Source organism: Lepisosteus oculatus, chromosome 16 (genome assembly GCF_040954835.1).
Source record: "Lepisosteus oculatus isolate fLepOcu1 chromosome 16, fLepOcu1.hap2, whole genome shotgun sequence".
Lineage (NCBI taxonomy): Eukaryota > Metazoa > Chordata > Actinopteri > Semionotiformes > Lepisosteidae > Lepisosteus > Lepisosteus oculatus.
In genome coordinates, this window is record NC_090711.1 from 8335561 (window position 1) to 8355167 (window position 19607).

General features: G+C 36.0%; 1 protein-coding gene across 1 annotated transcript in view; it reads left to right on the top strand.

Annotated features, from left to right (window-relative positions):
• The window catches only part of cdh4 (cadherin 4, type 1, R-cadherin (retinal)), a 387156-nt gene that overhangs the window by 251297 nt on the left and 116252 nt on the right, over positions 1 to 19607 (top strand). Inside the window, exon 4 of the mRNA XM_015364922.2 lies at positions 14778 to 15007. Coding sequence (XP_015220408.1) covers positions 14778 to 15007 — 230 coding nt within the window. The remainder of the gene's footprint in view (positions 1 to 14777; positions 15008 to 19607) is intronic.

A 19607-nucleotide genomic window follows, 5' to 3' on the forward strand; every position in this document is an offset into this window, starting at 1 on the left:
TCTGATATATTAGCCATGGCTATCTTACACATACCACTCTTAAACAATTATCACTCTTAAGCTTCACTCTCCAAGAGTTTCATGTTTATGAAATTAATATCTAAAGAAAGATTTAAAATTTTGTTTCATGCTATATTCCATTAATAATTCATATTCTTATGGTCCACGTGTTTGCCAGGAAAAACAGCATGAAAGGGAAAATAAAGAAAGGCGGAACTGCAAAATCTTTTGGCAATTAGAATCGGCTTTACTGGTGATTAAGGCAGGATGCAGTGAAAGCAAAAGATCATCCCTTATAAGATCCTCAGAAGCATTAATGCTCTGTTATCAGAAAGCCTACTGAAATACGTCTCTGTCTTGGAAAACTTTTTAACTCATGCAGCTCCCTTTTACATAGACAGAAACTGTTTTTTTTTTCTTACAATGGGTGTTACATTGCATCTGAATGGGGTACTATATTATTATACTGTATAACACAGGTTATTTTTTAAATATATTGTGAGTTAGTGATGGATGACGATTGAATTGTGGTGCAGTGGATAGCATTGCTGCCTCATATCACTTGCTCCCTGAATTCAGTTCCTGGGCTTCAATCTGCGGGAAGTTTTAAATGATCTTGCCATGTTTACAGTGGTTTCCTCTGGGTGCTCTGGTTTCCACCCAAAGCCTCAAAACATACTCGTAGGTTAATTAATTAGCTTCTGAGGAAATTGGCCCTGGTGTTAGTGTACTGTATGTGTGTCTCCTGTCATCCCATCCAGGCTGCTTTCTGCCTTGTACCTGTTGTTTGCCAGGACAGGCCCCGGTTCCCCCTGGCAACCATGTATTGGATAAAGTGGTTAGGAAATGGATTTATGGATTGCTGACAATAGCCCCGTTTTCTTTTTCCAGTTAAGCACTGGTCAGATTTAAAAACTGAATTTCGTGTCTGTTGTATTTCGAGCTTGTTTACAGAATGCTGTAATGTGTCTGTACTAACATGCATTGCAGAACAATATTACTTTTGTTTCTAAAGCTACAAAGATAAAAACTCATGTTTTGGCATGCTTTCCGAATACTCAAAGGGTAATCCACACAACACAAGAGCGTAATGATGTTCTTTAGAGTAAGAAATACAGTACAGGTGACCAGAGAAGTTGACTTTAACAGATGTGCAGCTTTGACTCTGAACAGAAGCTGCACAAAACTGCTAACATTTCGGCTTTCCAGTGGCTTCATGAAACTAATAGAATTTGGTAGTGGCTTTCCTTGGCCGAAGACATGTTACCTCAAGGCTTCAGCCACAAACCTATTTATAGCTTTAAAATTATAGAGAATTTTACATGACACTATAATAAAAATTAGATCCAGTAAGTCACTATTTTATTTTTTCTTCACACCTGACTACATGAATGTTCATTTTAATTAAATTAAATGTTTAATTAAAACGCTCAAGTTTTACTTTCGATTTTCTTAACTGAATAAGCTACTCATAAATAGATGTGAAGGACTGGAAAATATCGATTTGGTATATATTTAAGCTATTGTTCAATGAATGTAGCAGTGCTACAATAACACACTGTATATCCATGCCTTCTAGAAACTTTTTTTTTGCACTGCCCTATTGGCTATCATGTGATTTACAATTTTGCATTATAGTTCATGCTATATCCAAACAACTCACATCTCACATAACATTTCACATTTTTCACAACTGTACAAATACACATCAGGGCATTTGGAAAGATTTACTCATTTTAAACACTTCTTTAGTGAGACAATTTAACTAAATCTGTTGGACCTTGAGCAGTAGTTGGAGATCAGAGTCATGGATAATGTTGCCAAGAACTATGAATTGCTTTTTTAGGGGAGATGACTACTTTGTGTGTTTGTAAATCATCCAAAACTGACCTTCAGAATCCTAAAAAGTACAGAGCATAGAACCAGATTACTAGGCAAGCATCAACCTTCAAGGTTACTTTTAATTTAACATACAGTATACCTGTATATTTAGGTCTGGATACAGTGGCCTTCTTGTAGCACTGTAGTTTTGACTTTTGTATTTTAATCATTGTCTGATTGATAGCGTGTGCATGATTGTCTTTTTTTAACTTGACCCATAATGTGATATCCACAGTGAGAAAGAAAGGATAAGCAAACTGATATGCTGGGGGAAAATTTGGGAGACTGGAAGATCACATTGAGTAGAATTGCTGTTATCAGCATTTTCTTCTAGGTCAGGCCCTTCAGGATTTGGGTGTATTTTTTGTAGTTCTAATTTTTCATCCTTGCTGCAGTTTACCAGTCATTGAGCTGTGCAAGGTCAGGAGAAAGAATGGGGAAAAAGTCCCGGTGATGTGGCCTCAGCTTGAAGTTTCCTTGTCATTGCATTCAGCTGTGATTGTATTCTGTCAGTTCCATGCACATTTCCTCTCCTGATATTTGCTACTGTATCTGGCTGCATCTGTTATCAGTTTTAACTTATTATTATATTTGAATCCCTGAATTTCTTTACCTGAAATTCTAGCTATTGTAGCTATACATGTAGTTTATAAAAAACTACTGTAAATAATAATAAAAAATATATATGGTTATAAAGGGATAGAACATTTAATAATTTAGTGGTTTGCATAATATTATATTTTTGTGAAGTTACCTCTACATAGCACATTGAATTGGAACATCTTATTTAGCTTTTTAAATACATCGCATACAGAAAGATTGCCATAACAACATATGTAACACACAAGGCTTGCTAAAATACCAGCTTGACCCTAACAATAAATAAACCAGACTATACTAATAATGAGGATCCACTTTTGCACCTTGGATTCTGTAATGAGACAAGAGAGACACACCTACTGTATGCATCAATCAACATGTCGAAAGCTGTCCCCACTGTGTTCTCCCTAGAGATGGCCTGTGTTGTTTGTAAGTGAAAAGTTAATTGCTAAATCTTGTTATAAATTGATTTTTTTCTTACTACTGCATTCATCCCAGCGGCTGTTCTGACCTGCATATTACAGAAATAATTACTTTTTAAAACATCTGACCTCTCAGCTTGTAGGTTTGAATTATTTGTACATAGCTTTTCAGGACCTTGAGCTTGAACATTGTGAGGAACATTATTGCACACACACATTATATGTAATTTAAACATATATGCAGTATAAAAGTACCCATTTTTACTGGTAAGAAGGAGACAACAATAAATTATATTGAAAGCGGTATGCATAGTAGTTATACATTTACAATTACAATTATCTTTTAATGTATCTATGGAATGTTTGCATCACTCCATTCTCATTAAGTGATTACAAATCAAGCATTTTTATAAGTATGAATGTTATTTTCATACAATAATTAGAAATAAAGTGCAGAGTAAGATCATTGTAGCTGTTGTAAGTTAATGTAATTAAAACAAATATTTAAGTTAGTTAGTGGTATACAATCTGTTTTAGACCCTGAGTTGATAAATAACAAGTACTTGAAATAGACAGTAGGAATGTGACCTTTAAGTATTAAAAAAGTGGAACTGGGCTTTGATATACAATTTGTAAAAAACATTTTGCTCTCTATGTTCATTTATTGTGTTGTGATGTTCTCACGAATGGAATGCAGGGAACTAGTAAAAACGTTAATGTAGTACTTGGATATACAAATTTAGAATTTGAATTGTGCAAAGTTATGTTACACTTTCAGGCTCGCACCCACGGCTAAGCTGCAGAGCGAGCTAGTGTTTACCATGGTAGCTGGACCTACCAAAATGAGCTGGTCAAAAATGTTCTGCACTTCCTGATGCAGATAAGGATATGAACTGGCCACAGGTGATGCAGATTTCCTGTTGGCTTGTGTTTCCATGGTAACTGGCACTGAGAGACAGGTGTGTGGCTGGCTAACATGGCAAACACTAGCTCGCTCTGTGGCTTTGCTGCGGGTGCAAGCCTGACAAAAACTTAACGACTAATGAGTAAGTCCTCATTTATTATAGAATGTTTGCCATGTTACTTACAGGATATTGTTCCCCTGGAAAGAGTTCAAAGCACAGAAACCACATTAGCATCATCCTTACAGTTTTACACAACAAGTTTTATAATAATATTTTTTACATTATAAAGAACCTAGCAAATTGCATCGCAAAGTTAAACTACATGATTATTCAAAATAACTTTTTCTATCTTATTCTGAATTCTTTGTGGATGATATGTATACTGCAGTTATATTAGAACTGTTAACATCTAGCCTTTCTAAGAATGCTTAACTTTCTGAATGAATTCAGCCAGTGCAATGTCCTTCTCTTTTTTCAAGATTCCTCCTATTTGAGCAGCTGAATGCTGGCAGGATTTCCCAGGCTGGCACACAGCAGTATTTTACTGTCTGTTGCTTGTCACTTCAGTAGCTATGTCATCTTTGCAACTAGCACCCAAGGGACCCCATTGCTGGCTGAATATCACCATAGATCTCTCCTGGCTCTGGTCATCACATCCTGCCTTTAATTCCTCTTGTTGGCATTCATTACTGCTGCCTTGAATATTCACAAGCAGACGTTTCACAGTACTCCATTAGAGACTCATTCATTCTATCGTCAGATATGTCTTCTAGATCACATAATTCTTAAATTGTGAATATGGTATCTGTTTTGTTTTATTTTTTGTCTATTAAAATGGTGATTGGACACACTGACTACTTATTAAAAAATATTAAATATTATTAGCAGTATTGTTGTTGTCATCAAACACATTCTAGTTAAGAGAATTCTAGTTAATTCTAGTTACTTTACTAAGTGTGTTTTTCCTTTATATTTGAATTAATACAGCTGCTTAGGATCAAAAAGTGTCATTTCTTTTGGTTTGTCTGTATCTTTGTACTTTAAAGGCTGCTAAACTAAGTTCATCTGTTATGCCAAGATGCAAATTGTGAATAACTTTTTGTGGTGTTGTATTCTATTCCATAATCACATTTTCCTTGCACACAAAGGGAAGAACGACACTGGGACTCTTACTTTTGGCAGAAGCACTGAGGTCCATCTTTCTGGGACTTTTTGTGCAATTGACTTCATAGTAATCAATTGTTCAATAGACCTGGGCTATAAGTAACAATGTTTGACCTTCACATCAGGAAGGATATGATAGTGGACACAAATCCAGACATTAAATCATACAGCCAGCTGGAATTACAAGGAAATATCGTCTTGCTTTTTCCAATTGAATGTCAGCATTTCTAATAGATATATATAGCTGACATATGAATATGAAATATAAATATTGTCAAAACTGACTTACCTTTATATAACTTTTTAGATAACGGCTAGAGGCCAGCCATAATTCTGTGCTTGTTAATTGGATTACAAATTTATATATTAATGACACCACAACTCACAAGACTAGATTGTTAAATTTTTATTATGAAGTTATACATAATTAACTAGGATGGGGTTAGGGGTGATGTGAATGCTGTAAAACCTATTTAGATCCACATTTCTGAAAAGTGCAAATCTATCCCTTTGCTCCCAGGCAGAATAAAGCTGACAGCATCTTCAATTGATCCAAGACTAAGGCAAGAAAGTAAGGGAGAATCTTGGGACTGTTGACTGACTGTTTAGCCTGTCACTCGTGTCTGCTTGTTGCAAAGTGTGTTTGCACATCTGCTCCCTGAATTACATGTAAGGAAGCAAGTGGCCACAGCATATGTCCATTTAGGTTGGAAAAATATATCTGTACTTAAAGGTTTTGTATTTCTGGAGAATATTTTAAAAAGGATGTTTAAGTCTGTCATTTTACTTTCCCGTACAGTAAGTGTGTGTGAGCTCCCATGTGTTCTGGTGAAGTGCCACACATTGCAGACTCTTCCCCCTCCTCCCTCCCCCTGTCGGGAATACCTTGCTGTGTAGAAATGAGTGGCCAAACCCCTTCGCTAGCTGCTCGGCTGTAACCACTCCTGACAGCTCTTGTCAGACAAGCCTGGTGACTCCACTTTAAATCTTAGTTTTGCTTTTGGGAAATCATCCACTGCGGCCGCCGAAGATCATCTTTTCTTTTATTCCGGTTACACACTTGAGAATTCCCCCAAGAACAGTGAATGGGAAGACAAAGAGGGAGAAGCAAGGAACGAATAAGAACAGTAATAGAAAATCCACAACTCTGTCAGAAGAACACTGCAGACCTAACAAGCTGGGTGGTACTCTGGGATGTTGGTGATGGAGGAAGGGGATGTTTCAGTGATTTTAGATGAATATTGGTGCTGTCATTATTAGAATCACCAGAGTGCAGTGGGATTAGTCATTTGGCACGGGAATAAAATATTTTCTAAAGGGCTAATTTATGGTGGAGAGCAGTGCATAATTGTCCCTTATTCTGACTGTGCTGCACAGGAGAAATGGGAACAGTTATGAAACTGTATTTTTGTCTGCTTCTCCATTTGCTAGAGAGGTATATTCAGGATAGCCAGGAGGCAAAAAAAGCAAACTTTTTCTTTCTGCTATTGGGAAAAGCAGAAGAAGTTTGAAACAGCTTTGGCCTTTTCAAAGAGACTTGCAAATTGATCAGCACTATCATTTATACGTTGTTGATTATACCATTATCACTTATTCTTTGCACAGCAGAACAAAAATGACTCCTTGTTACAGGGATACAGACTCCTGTCTTGGTATTAAAAGCTGGTACAGTATTAAAAGCTCTTTAATTTACTTTGGATGATTCCCAAAACTAAGATTACTAGGTAGAATGCAATTTCTGTGTGTTGTAAAGGGGATATGTTTCTAGAGCAAGAATTGGGTAACTAAAGTCCACATAGTACAGTCGATAACCTGACTTGAATTCTTCATCTGATCTTATCTAAGAGAGCTATGATTTAAATAACAATTAGAAAGACGTGATGCACAGATCTTAATTAGTTACTTCTTGGCAAGCACTTATTAAACCATACAAGAGTTTTGGCCCTTAATGAGCAGAGGTGCCTACCCTTAGGAACGCCAGCTACTGAACCCTTTTGCCCTGTTTGTAGAATATAATACTGCTTCTCTCTTCCTAAAAGGTTACAGTTCAGTGTAATCTCTGCCACCTTAAAAAGAGGATGCATTAGTGGTAAAAGGCAAGAAGCAATAACACACCTATAAACACAGTGAGAAAAGAGTAAAATGGAAGGTCTAATGATACAAAACACGAAAGAGATATGAATGACATAAAATCCAAAAGATATTTTGTCACAGATCTGTCACATCAACGGCAGGTGGTTATTCATTAGAGGTCTCACAGCAGGACAAGACTTCCAGTTGACTGTGACCTGCCATTTATAAAATAGCTGGCTTCTAAATTGCACTCAATGCTTGTGGTCTGAGTACTACAACAGCATTGATTTAACTTGATGCTGTTTTTCTTTTTTTTTCCTCACTGACTCAGGACTTCCTGCTTTATCTAATTTTAATTTGAATATTGTGACCCTTACTGATATTATACTTACTATAGAGAAAAGTTGAATATTTGGGAAGATGGTCAGATCCGTCTATGTTGTGAAATCCAGGTATGGACAAGCTATTTCGAAAAAATGTCTTTGAAGCGCCTGGCTATGGACTTTTTAGCAAGAAGCCTAACATCTTCTATTTTTGAAAAACTCAAGTGTTCAATACAATTAGAATTCAAGAGGGTGTAGGGGTCAAGATAAATGGAAATAGAGTTATAAAACAATGTTTTTCATCCCTCTGTTTGATTATTCACCAAACCACACCAGTCTATAACAGTCTAGAAACACAGTTAGAGTACATATCATGTATTTTGTTGTATAGTTCATGGACATGATTCACTCTACTGGTTTGGCATTGCTAGCCTTCAGAGAGACAGGAGCCATACAGACCTCTTTATAGAATTAGAAACCCAAACATCACATTACTCATTGTCTTCTGTCAGGTCTGTCAATGCACAGTAGTACTCGTTTTGGCAGGTTTTACCTCAAATAAAACTGGTGGCTTTATGAAATCACATGACTTGAGCTTAGTATTATATTAACCCAAGGAAACAACACAATTTATAGAATGATTTGATTAATTAAAATGTATCTGTTCAGTATTGAAAATATGTACTGTTTGTACTGTATGTTCCAATGGAATTGTTAATGTAAAATTTAGCCAGTTGTCTTTTTATTGTGCTTATAGTACTTTTACAGTACTTATTCTGGTACAAACCATGGAGAGTCTTAAATAGTATAGAACTGTATGGTAAAGACATTGAAAAATCTACAAGATTTATTAAGACTGATATACACTTAGTCTATGCACATGACAGTAATGCTCTGGAATACATGTACTGTATACCTGTACATTTTCTAATGCAATAGTTTATGATTTTTTCCTAGGTCTAATGTACAGTACTGATCTGTAGTTATATATTCCATCAAGAGAGATCTTACAAGAAGTTTTTGAGACAGGAATTTAAGTCTAATAAGGGAAACACTACACTCTGAATGAATCTTTACATAAATTAATATTCATTTGTACCATAAATTGACTTAACAAATAACATAAAGCATAATGCACTGGAGCCATCTTTAACTGCTCTACCATATTGCACAGCCATAACCAGGTATATAATAAATATGCTAAAAATTAATGATGATTTTGACATCTTCAATCTCAAATAATTCATGAGAGGGTCTGTTTTTATTCCTGGTTCAAACTATTCAATCCTATATTTGATGCTATAAAAGGCTTACATTCCAGATGGTATTGAAATTTGGGCTAGGGCCCTAACATATTCTCTGAAATCAAGGGCGTTATGAAAACAGGAGAAACATCTTTTTGTTTTATCTAACATCTGTGACACAGTTAATTTGAAATGCCCATTTTCCTGAACATTGACCATTTTAGAGAAGCAAGGAATATGACAGTTTTATCTTTGACTAAAGTGCGTGGCACACCTGGGGTCAGGGTACAGTAGCAGTGTTCTTTTAACAGGCATGTCCTGGTTAAAAAAAACCACACACACACCCAAATGCAGGAGCTTTCTGGTGATGAACCTTCATCGAGATCCTCCTCCCCTCTTACAGTTGCAAAAATAATAGTGATAAAAAAGCAAGGGAATGGTGTTATAGCAAAAATAACGTTTATAAGAAACAGTGATCTAAAACTGTTCTGCCTTCATAATTACATTTAGAAAATGGAATCTCTGTTGCTGAAAAAACAGCATAAGCTCTGAAAATGTGATGGATAGATTTTTAAAAACACTGTATACAATAGATCAAACTGGTGTGGCAATGTAGGGAGGGAATTGAGTGGGGGTTTTTTTCCCGAGTTAGTCTAATGAGATGTTTAATTTCTGTGTTTCCTGAATTTTTATCTCTTCTTTTAAGCAAACTAGAAAGTAGTTTGAGTGGAAAGAGGGATCACCATGCATTGGCTGGAAACAAACAAGTAAAGAAAAATGAAAAATGAAAAAGCAAAACCACAACATGTTGGATGTTGAGCTTTCTTTCTTCATGCTTCAGGTGTAGGGGAGAGAGAGCAACATTGTAGGAACTCCTTTGCTTTTTATCCTTGCAACATTTCCCCATTTTTCTTAAATTTTAAGACCTCTCAACATTTGGAACATTTCCATGTGGAAAGCATACCAATAAAAAAGTATTTTTTATGACTGAGTCTGAATGCCTGCTTTCCACATTGAAAAGTTTCAGATATTGAAACTTTTTGAGATGTAAAGGAGACCTATGTACTGACAGTGGTATTTGCGCTTGTTAGTTTATGAAGGTTACTGTATATGTATGTTGTATCATTTTTTCATATCACAGAAACCATCTAAGAAATTGGCTTTGGCTTATGGGTTCATAAAGTTTCAAGCAAAAAGAGTGTGCCCTTAATCAACATTGAGTGAAAGAATTAGTGACAAAATCAACAAAAAACCATTTAAATCATATGAAGATATAAATCTATAGATACAAAAGGTATTGGCACAGAACTCTGCCAGTCAGAAATGAATATGTACTACTTAATCAGATGACACCTGTTGCTAGGATACACTGCATATCATTCATAATGGTTTGTATTTAAGATCATCTGTGTTGTTCACAACATGGTTCTATACCAGGATTACTGAGTCAGGGACTGTTATTCATTTTCTAAATTACAATCATACTGTACAGATTCGAATCTGCATAAGAATTCCACAGTTTGGAAGTATGCTAATATGCCTCAACCACAAAAAAGATAAGAAAGAAACATTAGATTTACTCCTAAAACACACCCTTCTCCCAAAGCATTTATTTTTTCACAGAAAACATCTGATTTTTAATTTGCTGTGGATTTACACCAGAAGGCATTTGGAAGTCAGTCTACAGAGGCTTATTAAATCCTTCAATGACTGACATCAGTTACTGTGTGACTCTAGGGTTTGTCAATTATATAATGCATGCATGACCATTCCAATGATATATTGTAAAATCAGATTGGGCACTGTGGTATAAAATTAACTTTAATTTATAAAAGTAAATTTTATGAGCATGTTAAAGAAAAAAATATATAATATTGACAGCATCCCCCTTTTTGATTGAAACAATCTATTTTCAGCTTGTGGTATAGTACAGTACATAATCTTTACTAGCTGACATTACTTGCTTCAGTGCAATACAGAAAATGTTCCTTGTCCAGTTTCCTTGTAAAAATGTCTGGAGTCTAACATGTAGATACACATTTATTTAATATTACAACTCCATGCATCTAAAATGTCAGTGAGACCCATTTTGTGCATTTTATGGAGGTTGGAAATAGAGAGGAAAATGTGTCATGTGGTTATACAGCTAGAAAATACAACACTAATAAGGGCTTTGGGAGATAAGAAATCTGCTGCAAGCACCAGCCAGTGTTGGTACAATAAGCCAGCATAGGACTTGGAGTCCATAATTGCTCCAACAAAAGCTGGCATGAACAGCTAAGTAGTGCAATTTAAAGCATTTCCCAAAAAAGCATTCTGTGTCAACTGGTTAAAACAAGCAGGAAAATGTGTTGTATGGTGTGTTCCTGCATTTCAAACAAAGCTTGATAAAAAGTGGCAGTGGTATAAAAAATCTCCTGGGTTCTTTTCAAGACTCTAAAACAGGAAGTGAGTCCTACATTAATCCTCAGAAAATCACAGTCCATCTCCATTATCACAAGCTTTTGACAAATCTTAACCAATGGCTCAGATCTACTAAGAAAGGTCATTTGCAGTGCAAACAATGACATTCGCACCCGTGTTGTAACAGTCTCCAAAGTGAGCATGATATGTACTAAAGAAATATTGTTACTGATAAAACACACAATATAGTGATTTAAGTATCTCATATAAATATCTTAGTGAGTGATACTTTTCCAAATGGATAACTGTAGATGGCTTGATGTTAGTATGACGTATGTAGCTTATTGTACTACACTAAGTACTAAGTTAACTAAGTACTAACTTTGTGTGCTATGGAACTGAAACAAAAATCTGGTCCCAGTCTGTTTCACCAGAACATCAATCTGGCGATATTGGCAAAAAAATGACTCTGTTTTCCTGATGAGTAGCTGGTGATTCGATGTCTCTACTCTGATCTGTTCCCAGACATGGTTCTTAATTCTTGTACAGGCTAGGAGTGAGTTGGGTGTTTTAGGCAGCACCTGTATGCAATCTATTGTCCTGAACATATTGAGGAAACTAGAAATGCCAAAGAAATGTGTTTTCAAAGCTTTTAATTCAAACTTTCAATAGAAAATAGGAATTTTGAGCAATCATATCAATAAACCACTAAGCAGAAATGATAATGTAGTAGAAAAAGCAAACTGAAAGATATCACAGTCTCTTGATGAACATGCAAGGTGGATACCAGACTCACTACTGCAGGAATGGCAGTTTCTTTGGCTCCAGGTCATCCTTTAGGGCTCAGGACAATTCAACATGAGTCTGTTTCAGTGCAGTTCATTGCTGAAATTTGTTCCAACCAGGACTGTAACTATTAAATTGGTAATCAATAGGATCAATGTAACAAAGGTGTTAGTTGAATTAAAATTCTTTAAGATCCTGTACCTGTTCCTTATTTAGTCCTCAATTAACTGTATGAGAGTTGCTAGAATATGAATATGGTATTTAAAGAATGCTGTTGAAGTCATAGTTTTAAGAGCTCTTAACATATTGACACAATTGTAAGGGAATCAAGGACAGTGGCTTAAGTCAATCTCATTTAATAATTTGAAAACTCGAATTTATACATTTTGGCAACTTCTTTTGGCAAGGCACAGATTTAATTGTTCAACAACTTCACATTTATCACTGCACTTAGTATGTCTGACACTTCTAATTTTACAACATTCTCAATGCCTTGTCACTTTTGGTCTGCATCTAGGATCTAGGAGATTTCATTCAGCAGTCTCATAAAGGTCTTGTCATGTTGCGTACCAGCACATTTTGTTAGATCTGGGGCACAAGTTAGAGATCAGAATTCATTTAAAAGTGTACCTTAAGATGCAGAACATCGATTGAGTGTTAGCATCAATAAATCAGTAAATCTGATTATGTGTTGTACATTTCTGGCTTCTCATATAACAATTGGTTTAGAATGTTTGTGCCCAACACTTTTTTGTAATCATCTGTAGTGGTTTAATGCACACACCACACACATTTTCAAGGGAGCATAGCTGACCTGCATATCAGAGAATTTAGTCCAGTTAGTCCAGTTTCCCTGGTCCTCTGAAAGAAAGTAGTAGCCACCAACCAAATCACCTCACCAAGGGCAGAGGACTGGGCAATATCAATGCTGCTGAAGGGAAAGTCGAGATCAAGTTAAGATGCCCGATCTCAGCATCCTTTTCTGAGGAGCTGTAGGGATAGCATATCTCCTGCTCTCATTGACAAAACAGCTTATTGGTTTTGAATTGGTTGCAAAGTGATTTTGAAAGAATTTGAAGGCTAATCTCTGAGGAATGCTGGGTTACAGAGATTAACTAACTTTCCAAACCTGAACAGAGAGTAGTTCTTCTATTAACAAAGGTTAAAATAAAATGCTGGTGGTGGGAGGGGCAGGAATGGCAAACCTGAACCTGCAACCCAAACTAATGAAGATTTATATAGAGCTGTTTTTCTGCCTTCAGTAGAGAGACATCAAGTGCAGACAATTCTAAAGACAGGACGACTGCTGGCTTCCAGTTGGACTCACAAACTCATTAAGAAAGAGAGATACTGACAGCTCAGTCATTAACCCTTGTGAATACATGAATGAGAAGTGCTAGTCCTATATTCCCATAGGAGAGGCTGGCAATGGTACAGTATCTGTTCAGTGTTTTACCCTGGGGGCATCAATAACCCATCGGTTGGTGACTAGTCACTAAAATGCAAAAGGATGCCACTTCTATCATATATTTTATTCATAGGCTGTGCTGATGAATATGTATTTCATATTTCAGTGTATTTTCTCTGGTGTGTTCAAATTGAGTTTTATAAAATGTACTCTTCTGTGTTGTTTTCCAAATTGTCAACAGTTTGTAGTGGTCTGTGAACTCAAAGAAATATGTTATATAAACAGCAAAGTAAAGGCCGTCCATTTTTTGCATTTATTTCGGATTAAAATAATTACTAAATTAAGATTAAGGAAAGTGATGTTCACTTTGTGGTGTCTTATTTTCTATTGCTTTTTATAAGAAAAGTATAGATTTAATCATTCAGAATGTTTTCCCTTAATTATTAACTAATAAGTATTCTGAGTTGGTAGCCTGAACAGTAAGAGGTTAAGTCTTCGCTGAAATCACACATGTGAAGAAGGCTCCACAGTTGAAAATTTGCAGAAATGTTTCTTTCATTTCAGCATGGAATTAATATCTATTTGTTCTTTAATAAAGTGTTGTCAGGAAAAGGCCAATGTTTTAGTTTCGGGAAAATTTACTGCATATTAGCTTTTAATTTTAATCAATAGTCAGAGCAGTCATGCAAGGGGAAGGCATATTTAAATCTATTTCATTATAGTTCAGCATTGTTTCTTCCTGCTGCAATCCTAATGGAGTACAAAACTACATTTTTAAAGGTTCTACATTAATAAATGAAAGTGATGCAGGTAGAAAAATCTTACATCTTTTAAAAAGCATATAAATCGTATATAAATATATCAGTCTATTGGGGTACTTCATGATGTTTGATTCCAAAACTGGGGCAAATTTAGGTGGCTAAAGATTACTATTCTGAAGTGTATCACTGTAAACCATTAAACATGTGGCTATTTACGCAGAACCCACCCTTAAAAATACATTCAGTAACTAAAAAGCTTCACTTCCATTTGATGAAAAATATTGAACAATTTAACAAGCTTTTGTTCCCCAGCTGTGTGTGTGTGATGCTACTTAAATTGTGATACTTCTTGAGATAGCTTAGTGCTCAGCCACACTGAGGGAATAAAGAAAAGAAAAGAGGTGGAAAGAGCAAGAGAATGAATGTCTGTTTTTTTGTGACAGTGTGCCCCTTTGAATATGTCTGTGCTTTATTAGTCTTTTCTGTACTTTCAATTCAGCAATGAAGGAGAGTAGAGAAATCCATTTAGATAGGGAGCAGCTGTGTTTAACAAGTAATGAAACAGCATCAAATACTTAAAACAATTCTGACTGCTTACCACTGGGAAGTAGATAAGCCGCAATAGCCTGCTTTGAAAAGGGCAGAGACGATGAGCGCTCGATTCATTTCCTTGATTCAGGCCCCAAGATAGAAAGCGAAACAGTGAAAATTAACCATCTGAAGCAGGCACGTTGATTGCTTCTCTTATCTGGTTCCGATCTCAACGTGCCCTGTCTCCTTTTTCTTGTTTCTCTTTGCTGTTTCTAGTAAAATTTGATGACTGCCAAGGGAACCAGAGAGTCGGGTTTGAAAGCAGTGACCCGAACTTCAGCGTACGGACAGATGGCTCAATCTATACAGAGCATGAGGTGGCCGGCCTGTCAGAGCCAGTCCAGTTCATGGTCACAGCCAAGAGACCACCTAACATGCAGATCTGGGAGACAACCGTCAAACTGGCTTTGGCTGGACAAACAACACCCTTTCCCTCTCTGGTGAAGGTATTTATTCAAATTCAATATATATTCTTGCTTTTTACCTAATTGCTTGAAATGCACCTATTTCAGTTTTCAAGGAAAATCAAGTTAAAATTGTATTAAAATGACTGAATTCCACTATTTTTAAAATATTTCATTGATTACTGTTTCAGTGATCTGACTATTGGGATTGAAGCCCAATGCATTATTCAATGTACAGTATATATAATGAAGACTAGGTGAATAATTGACATCAATTGAGATAATGCTACATCCTGGTGGTTGTAATTGAGTATATTTTTTCACCATTTACAGAGGGAAATTCTACAAAAGAAAAACATAAAAGATTTTTTTTACAGCCTTTCTTATTTCTTAAAGTGAAGTTATGTTAAAAATGTTATTAAAATATAGATACTGGGAAAAGTGGCCCATGTGAATATATGTGACAAAAACTCTGGGATCAGATATACTTTGGATAATGCTCAGGCACAATGCCATATAATTGTATTGTTGTCAATTGTACTGTACATTTATAGTATTCCAGTATTATAGTATTATAAAAGCAGTTTTTATCACAGTTCGTGGAGATAATTCCCTGAGTCACTATGTTGCAACCTCAGTAGTACATAACTATGTGAAAAAAACGTATTCTTACTCTGCAGCACTGGGATGCTTTACCTCCAGGCCTTCTTATTCTAAAACACATAAAGACCAGAGGCTCTTAATGGACAACATCAGTCTGCCATGCTGGTGCTTGAGCTGCGAGGACCCCTTGCAGCTGCTGAACAGCTGTCCAGTGTGAATGCCGGAATAATCTCTGTAATTCACTAACCCAGCCATGCTATTCCCAGTGGTGGCAATGTTTCCACTGCCATGAGAAACAGACAGCTTGGTTTGTCCTTCCCAATGGCACCATGGTGTTCAGACTCAAAGTGACCCTGTCATCAGGTTTTAAGAAGACAAACAGCATGGCTCTGAGATGAAGACCCTTAGGACACATTAAACAGACTTTCAAGAGCTCAGCCTATACCATGCAACTCCATTGTCCCAGTAAAAAAGTGATCATCTTAAGGCATGGATTAATAGCATATTTTTCCTCAATATAATTGAATGTCCCAGATGCCCTTATGTGGGATGTTTGATAAGTACGTTATACATTATAAATACATTATTATTAACTGAATTCATACCATAAAATAGACATAGAGTTGGGTTATGTGATGTTTTTGTCATCATAAAAGATAGTCATCATCCCCTGACAACAATCAATGCAAATAGATCAGAGCAGGGGATTATTCTTTATTCATTTTATTTATCAGCATTAGTTTCCAATTCAAATGACACTCTGATTGTTGATGGTAAGTGGCTCTAGTACATCTGACCACTGTAGGAGAGAATGAATGGATAGCCTCATTGCAGTGGATATGGATTTGAACTGCTCATCTCTTACAAAAGACATAACACAATTAATGAAGAAAGGGTCACGCATAAATATGCTTCACTTCATTTGACTATTAAAATCTTTTAATCATTTTCTCCTTCATTAGTATAGTGGAATGCAATCAAAAGGATATGCTTAAAATATGTTTACAGCCCTTGGCTATTGTTATAAAAACCTATTATTTTCAAATGTTTTCTTCTTACATAGTACAGTGGTATATAAAGATAATTGAGCCCTACCTTAACAGTAATTAAAATACAGTTAAGAATAGCAATTGGTGTGATGAAATATAATGATTGCATTTTTCCAACCCCTCTGAACCAAGATGTGTTACAGAAGATAGCAGTAATTTGTAATACATCTTGTTCTTTCAGCACTTCACCTTTGCATGACTACTGATCGTAAAACATTTCTGAAATTCTCTACCCACTTAAGCAAAATTGAATGAGGCCAAGTATGTATTACAATTTGAAGAGAAGGGTATGAAAAAGTTATGAAAAAGAAAACAACTAATCTAAGGAATTGTAATTCACTAAAATAATAATGTTAATTTTTATTATTCTTGAGTGTGAGACTCTTTATCTACATACACACATTTAATAATATTTAAATACGTTAGAGAAGAATTACAGTCCTGCTTACAATCACTACCTCTCCAGAGCAACATTACCAGATTCACTGTTATTTGTGTCCGTGTTAACTGTGCCATTAGAACAGAATTGTCTCAGAGAAATGGCTTTTAATGAGTACAGTTTAAGGCAAAAAAGCCTGAGAAAAACATTCTGCAGAAAAGTAAGGGCTATTAAAAGCATGCCACAAGAGAAATAAATTGGCTTGTGCACAAACACTAAAATATATACATTAACTTTGAATGTGTGCTAACTCATAAATGAAATTGGGCTGCATAAATAATTTCTATTGAATCAGGTTTTAAAATAAAACCATGAATGTCAGTATTTGGATACCCAAAGACGCATTGTTCCGAAAGATTACACTAATAAAATGAGTCAAGAATGTAATTTACTTTAGGGCAGACATGAAATGCAAAAAAGAAAATTGAAAAAGCTTAGAGCTTTCAACACACCTTTCCACGACTGTTTAGAACTGTGTCTGCAATAATATTTCAGCACCGCAATTAGTGTTTTATAAAATTATGGTATCAATATTGGAGTATTATTTGGGATTAAATAGCCAGATCTATTTAGGTGGAATGTATTTATTAAAATGCTCTTCTCTGTTTTTAACGTGTTTTTAGATGAGCTCAGTTTTTAATACCTGCTATCTTAGTGAGTTTTAACTCCTACCACTCACTTATCCCAGATACTGTAATTCGTTTGCAGGTATGCTATGCAACTCTTCTCTGGGTTAATCAACAACCTGGCATCCCAGTGTTTAATGTGTAACACTGTGTCTCCCAAATCTCACTGAAAATTATTATCTCATTTAAGCAAGCTCAAGTGCAAGAAATAATTTTATCCGTACAGTACAGTACATCTGGGGAATATAGCAGGTGCTGTGTGCAAACCAGAAGGGAGTATTGTATAATGATAGAGCCTTGTGGGAGTTCTAAACACTGTTTTCTCCTTTGACTGATCTGTGAAAGGAATTTGTCATTATATTAAATCAAACCCACAGTAGTTAGGTATTTGTCTTTAACTCGGGTCATAGTCCACACATCAATTTTGGAAACTTTAGTTTGATAAAATCTTTGCAAAACCTCCTGGTCCTGTGCAGCTTTAGTACTGGTGTTATCATATTATGTCCGATACACCTCAGCGAGTCTTCCCAGTTCTTGTTCTCTCAGGGAATTCTGAGTAATTTCCTCCCTTGTTAGAGCAAAGACTCCTTCAATCCTGGTAAGTTACTGTGGTCCTCCACATGGGTAGGCACTTCTTTATTCCATAGTATACAGGCCTAATTAGCCCCTCACAAGCCTTTTCTTCTTGTCAATTGCTAAGTGATCCAAACAGTTTGTCAGTTAGAGGGTACAATACCCTGATCTCCTTCCAAATGACTCCTTCTCCCAAGAGAATTTTTGTAACTTTTAAAATTGAAAAAATATGGTAAATCTCTACCATGGAGTGTGGGTGCCTGGGCACTACAGCCACATATTATACAGTATGTACAATGTTGAATTTGCACAGGTACTGTAGTTAAGACATCCCTAATATCTCCATGTCCAGAGGTATTGCCTAGTTTTGGGATACATAAAACTGCAATTTTAGTTATCAGCAATTTCTCTCACAGGATCAATAGAGTATATATCTATCTATAACTTTTGTGCTTTGTCAACACCTGCTATTATTTCTGATTTCAAGACATACCAGTTTACAGTTACCAAACACACTGGATTTGACTGAAAACATTACTATTACCTTTTATCGTGGTGGTGTTCCACTGCTACCATCGAAAGTGTTATATACTCCTTAAGTGTGGTGTAGGACTACCTATTCACATTAACCACCTGAACTACAGGGAATCTTGTAGCTGACTGTGAAACCAAGCCAACCCAGGACCAACACTGGCCCTCCCTACTATGATCTGTAACCAACTGTCTGATGCAGTTTTTCCTTTTCCTTAACCTTAACAGCATTCCTCCAGCCTGAACCATCAGCTGCAGTTGCTGTATCCACCAGAGAGCTCCTACCTCTTTTCCAGTGGAGCACTTGCTCCTTGGAGGTGGTAGATTAACCTTCTAACATATTTTCCTATCTTGTGGAATACACCATTTTGAAAATCTATTTTGTCTAACCCTGATTTGTCAGGAAAGCACCGAGCTTTATCAATGACTCTTTTTGATGCCAAGTGCTGCTCTAGTTTTCCAGCAATACACAATGATAATTCTTTTGACATTTCAAAATGACAACAGAAATACAGTAAATGTTTTCCAGAAAACATTATTCATTTAAGAGTTTTCGACAAAATTAAGAAAAGTAATGCTTCCCATGATATGGTTTCCTAAGAGATTTATTGTGTTCAGTTTGTCCTAATCCAGAAATTTGTTCATCATTTGAAAGGCATTCATTATGCTAACACCCCCTACATCACCATTAATGCAACCTCAGGGCTTATGGGGTCCTTTTGGCTTGTGTGTGTGCACCCTATGATGGACTGATTTTGCCATGTATCCCATGCGTTCTGAGATGGGTTGGGGTTGACATGACCTTTACTAGGAATAAACTG